The sequence below is a fragment of the Grammomys surdaster genome, unplaced genomic scaffold, assembly GCF_004785775.1.
Source record: "Grammomys surdaster isolate TR1022 unplaced genomic scaffold, NIH_TR_1.0 332974, whole genome shotgun sequence".
Classification (NCBI taxonomy): Eukaryota; Metazoa; Chordata; class Mammalia; order Rodentia; family Muridae; genus Grammomys; species Grammomys surdaster.
The window spans coordinates 1-4578 of NW_021628162.1; the positions used below are offsets into that span (position 1 = coordinate 1).

Below are 4578 nucleotides of genomic sequence, written 5' to 3' on the forward strand. Positions count from 1 at the left end.
TCTCTTAGTCCAGGACATCAACATTTCCCTGTGGCGAACACCAGAAGATGTGAGGTCGGACAAAAGCATCTTCAAAAATCAGGGCGAGTGGGAGCTGGTGGGGGTGTTCACCCAGTTCCAGGAGTTCAGTCTAGAAACCAGTAACAGCTATGCAGAAATGAAGTTCTATGTGAGTGGACATGGCTGTGGATGAAGTGGGGACAAAAATGCTTAGACTTCCACATGCTACCTTGGGGTAGCATAACGAGACAAACTGGGAAGGACATAGTAGCCCCCTTTGCCAACTCCAGGACCATACACATTCCATGCAACTTCAGCAAGAGAGATGGGAACTCAACTGAAGCATCCCCTGTTTATCCTCAACTGCCACAAGCCTGGTGTCAAAGGCAGAATATGGGTCCGTCACTCTCCTTCCCCAAGCAGTCCAGGCTGGAAGTTCTACAAGAGAAGGGGCTGGGTATGGGGTGGTGGTTCCTGGGTTCCTGTCCGCCCAACATCCCCCAAACTTTTATCCTGGTCCCAGGTGGTCATTCGCCGGCGGCCTTTATTCTACGCAGTCAGCCTCTTACTGCCCAGTATCTTCCTCATGGTCGTGGATATTGTGGGCTTCTGTCTGCCCCCGGACAGTGGTGAGAGAGTCTCTTTCAAGATCACGCTCCTTCTGGGATACTCAGTCTTTCTCATCATTGTGTCAGACACACTGCCAGCAACCGCCATCGGCACTCCCCTCATTGGTAAGGCCTCCCTTAGGGAAGAGTTCACTGTGACAGGGACCTGCCCTGCTCCCTCCCATGCTTAGTGTGTCTCTTTCTCCGGCTCAGGTGTCTACTTTGTAGTGTGCATGGCTCTGTTGGTGATAAGCCTCGCTGAGACCATCTTCATTGTGCGGCTGGTGCATAAGCAGGACCTACAGCGGCCAGTACCTGACTGGTTGAGGCACCTGGTCCTAAACAGAATAGCCCGGCTGCTCTACCTTGGGGAGCAGCCCATGGCCCATAGGCCCCCAGCCACCTTCCAAGCCAACAAGACTGATGACTGCTCAGGTGAGAGAGGATAGGGACAGATTCATACAGAGTCTGGAGCAGGGATACTGGACGGGATGTAGAAACTGGGTACAGGATGGAAACAGGAGGATGCTTCAGCCAGAGAAGTCAGTCAAACTGGAACCTTGTCTCCTTTTTTAAATTTTTTTTTTTTAAGACAGGGTCTGCCCTGGCTGATCTGGAGCTCACTATGTAGACCAAGCTGGCTTTCACAGAGATGGAATTAAAGGCATGCACAACCAGGTTCAGCCAGGCTCTTTTGCCTTTTTTTTTTCAAACCCTTTATCAGCTTAAGGGTAGGATATGGGTGGAGAAGGGTTCAGAGGAGCCGTGTGTAGTGGCACACACCTTTGATTTGGGAGACACAGGCAGGTATGTCTCCATGAGTTTGATGCCATCCTGGTCTACATAGTAAGTTTCAGACCAGCCAGCAGTACCTAGTAAGATCCTGTCTCAGAAAGAGAGAGAGAGAAAAAAAAAAAAGAAGATAGCATGCAACTGAGGCAGACACCAAAGTCAACTTCTGAGCTCCATAACACCCCCCCCACCACCACCACCATAACGCCAGGGCACCCCACCACCCTCCTTTCATACTCAGGTTCTGTTCTTCCAGCCATGGGAAACCACTGCAGCCATGTTGGAGGACCTCAGGACTTGGAGAAGACCCCAAGGGGCAGAGGTAGCCCTCTTCCACCACCAAGGGAGGCCTCACTGGCTGTGCGTGGTCTCTTGCAAGAGCTGTCCTCCATCCGCCACTTCCTGGAGAAGCGGGATGAGATGCGGGAGGTGGCAAAGGACTGGCTTCGAGTGGGGTATGTGCTGGACAAGCTGCTGTTCCGTATCTACCTGCTGGCTGTGCTGGCCTACAGCATCACCCTGGTCACGCTCTGGTCCATTTGGCATTATTCTTGAGTGGGCACAGCCTGGTAGGGAGAGGTTATGGGGCTGGTTAGGGTAAGGATGGGGGAGTTCCCCCTTAGGTCCTGCATCTTGTTTCCAACACCAATTCATCTGAGCAACCCCAATCCCCTTGTCCCCTAAACTTAGTGCTGAAGACCTAGTCTGCCTTCCTGACTTCCCTATCATGCTTGATATTCTAGATCAAGAGAAACCACGCACCTTCTAACTTTACTTATCAAGGCATCAAGCCCTGGTTTCCTTTCCAGTACCTCTATGATTACGGACGCTGGAATTGCTCATTTCCACACATTTTTTTTGATCAAAGAAAAGCAAATCTTCTCATTCTGCATTTATTTTATCTAGCTCCTAATAGCTCCATCTTCAGGTCACCTCTGGGCACTTTCCTAGTACTCAGCTTCATCTGCCAGTGTGGGCAGGGGATAATAAAATGCTATGGTATCTTATTCTCTATCTGTGACCGTTTGTATTCAGCTTTGGAAAAAGGTATGAGGATGGGGTTACCTGTAGTTTCCATTGACTAGTGCTTCCTGGACCAGGAAACTAGACATCAGCATGGTCGCCATCATGACAAAATAGGAGGTGGATCACGGTTTGAAGATCAAGGTTGAGTATTTATCAGATGAGAGGAGAGAGGAAGGCTTTCTGTGACCCACTGGGAAAATACTGGAAGGATCCATGTGGGGCAACTATTCTGGACTTAAGGTCTCTAAGCGGAAGCAGGGAGCAAGTGCTCCCTGAAAGGAAGATACACTTCAGCACCACGGCTAGCACCCACAATTTTTTCCATGTTTAGGAGACACTGAGAATGTAAGGCTTTGACTGACTCTCTGAGAACATTTACTAGTCAGCACATGAGGCTCCTAACCAAAAAGCAGGACTCAGAGGAAGGCAGAGCTGGGTAAATGCTCTTGCATTTAATCTATCCTGGTCCTAGATGCCAGGGCTTAAGAAATGCAAAGGAAGACCTCCAACTCCACTCCATCCACCTAACAGGCATCCAGGGAAAGGAATATTCCGTCGTAGTCTCAAGAGTTTATAGAAGAGGTTTCCCCTGACCCTTTACCTTGTTCCTATCTTATTCTTCTCCATGTCTTGAGTTGTTTGTCACTCAACATAAAGCATGGTAGAGGAAGACTAGACAATGACCAGGCTAAAGGGACAGGCCCCACTAGAAATGTCTCAGATGAGACCAAACAATTCCATTGCCTTCTAAACTACTGCAGGACAGCCAACAATAAGAGAGTCAGTACAATCACTCGGAACGATACATTCTCACACCCTCGAACTCTGCAGTTTCAGTTCATAAACCATATGGGAGACTGGGCAGAGGGCAGAACCCTGGGGCCTCAGCTTTGAAAGACTCTAAGGCTGAAGAAGGGGCTCCCCTGGTTTATCTTTTCTTAGCTGCCTCTTGTCCCAGGATTCCCCACTGTACTAGCTGCTAGCTCCTCCAGTGAACTAGCTCTCCACTGAGATTGAAGTCTCATGGCCAACTCTACTCCAAACACAGGAACTTTTGAGATAACTTCAGAATTTCACACTTATTTTTGTTTTGTTTGTGTGGGGATCAGGGTCTGTTAGCAAACCAGAGAGTGTAGGGCGCACAGCTGCCTTTGGCTGAGCAAGATTGGGCAACATGTGGGGACAGTTACCCTCGTTCAGAACAGGCCCTGCAGTTCCTCACTTGGAGCCTAGTTTTAGAGCCAAAAGCTGTCCCACCTACTAGGACTGCTGGGCATAGTCACACACTATCAGAAGGGTCTCATGTCCCATGCCACAAGGATAGAAAGATGGACAGTCAATGCTCCACTGGCCATTAAGTGGGTGGCTATTGACAAAGTGTTCAAACAGAAAGCTAGTAAGACACTCATCAGCCTATCGATTCCCCATCTCCCCTTTCTCACCCTTCATTCACAATCAATGGGGTGACAGAGCCCAGCACTGAGGCGGCCAATTAACCACCTCAGGAATGAGCTGCCGCATGTAACATCTTCTGGTCCAGCGGCCACATCCAATAGGAACATTGATCTGGCATATGGACTGTGCTTCCCCGGGACAGGAAACTGAGGCCCAGTACTGGAGTGCAGCATCTTCTAGTTATGAATGCTACCCTTGAACTAGAGGTGTCTCTGTCTGGGGACACCTCCAGACGCTTGCTTCCTCCCTCCCTTTCACAACCAAACCTTAGGCTGAGGCAGTCCAAATAGGCTAGGCTGGGTCTCCAGTCCCCAGTATGCCAACTAAAGAGAAAGTAAAGCCAGGAATGGTGGTTTACACCTTTACTCTCAGCACTTGTGAGGCTGAGGCATGAGGATTACTGTTAGTTGAAGGTCAGCCTGGCATACAAAACAAGATCCAGGCCAGCCTGCAACGACAGTAAGATCCTGTTGTAAGAGGGTGGTGAAGTTTAATGGTGCTGAGAGAGTTATCCGACGTAGCCATATTGGGATAAATTAGATAAAAGGGTACAATGGCCTAAGTTCATGTTTGGGGTACTGACACGCGCTTTAGGATTAAGGGAAGGAAGGTTGTGGCAAGTGATTCATACCTCTTGGTATGAATAATTGATCGGTCTTGGTCTAGATAAGGACCTGCCTACTCCCACCCATCACTG

General features: G+C 49.3%; 1 protein-coding gene across 1 annotated transcript; it reads left to right on the top strand.

The window, feature by feature from the left end:
- Positions 1 to 4: 4 nt before the first annotated feature.
- Positions 5 to 1985, top strand: LOC114616679 (5-hydroxytryptamine receptor 3A; the record flags this gene model as incomplete). Its single annotated transcript, XM_028762112.1, has 4 exons — positions 5 to 169; positions 524 to 734; positions 822 to 1043; positions 1657 to 1985. Coding segments are annotated over 4 exons (897 nt in total), but the record flags the coding sequence as incomplete, so codon positions are not given.
- Positions 1986 to 4578: the final 2593 nt, after the last annotated feature.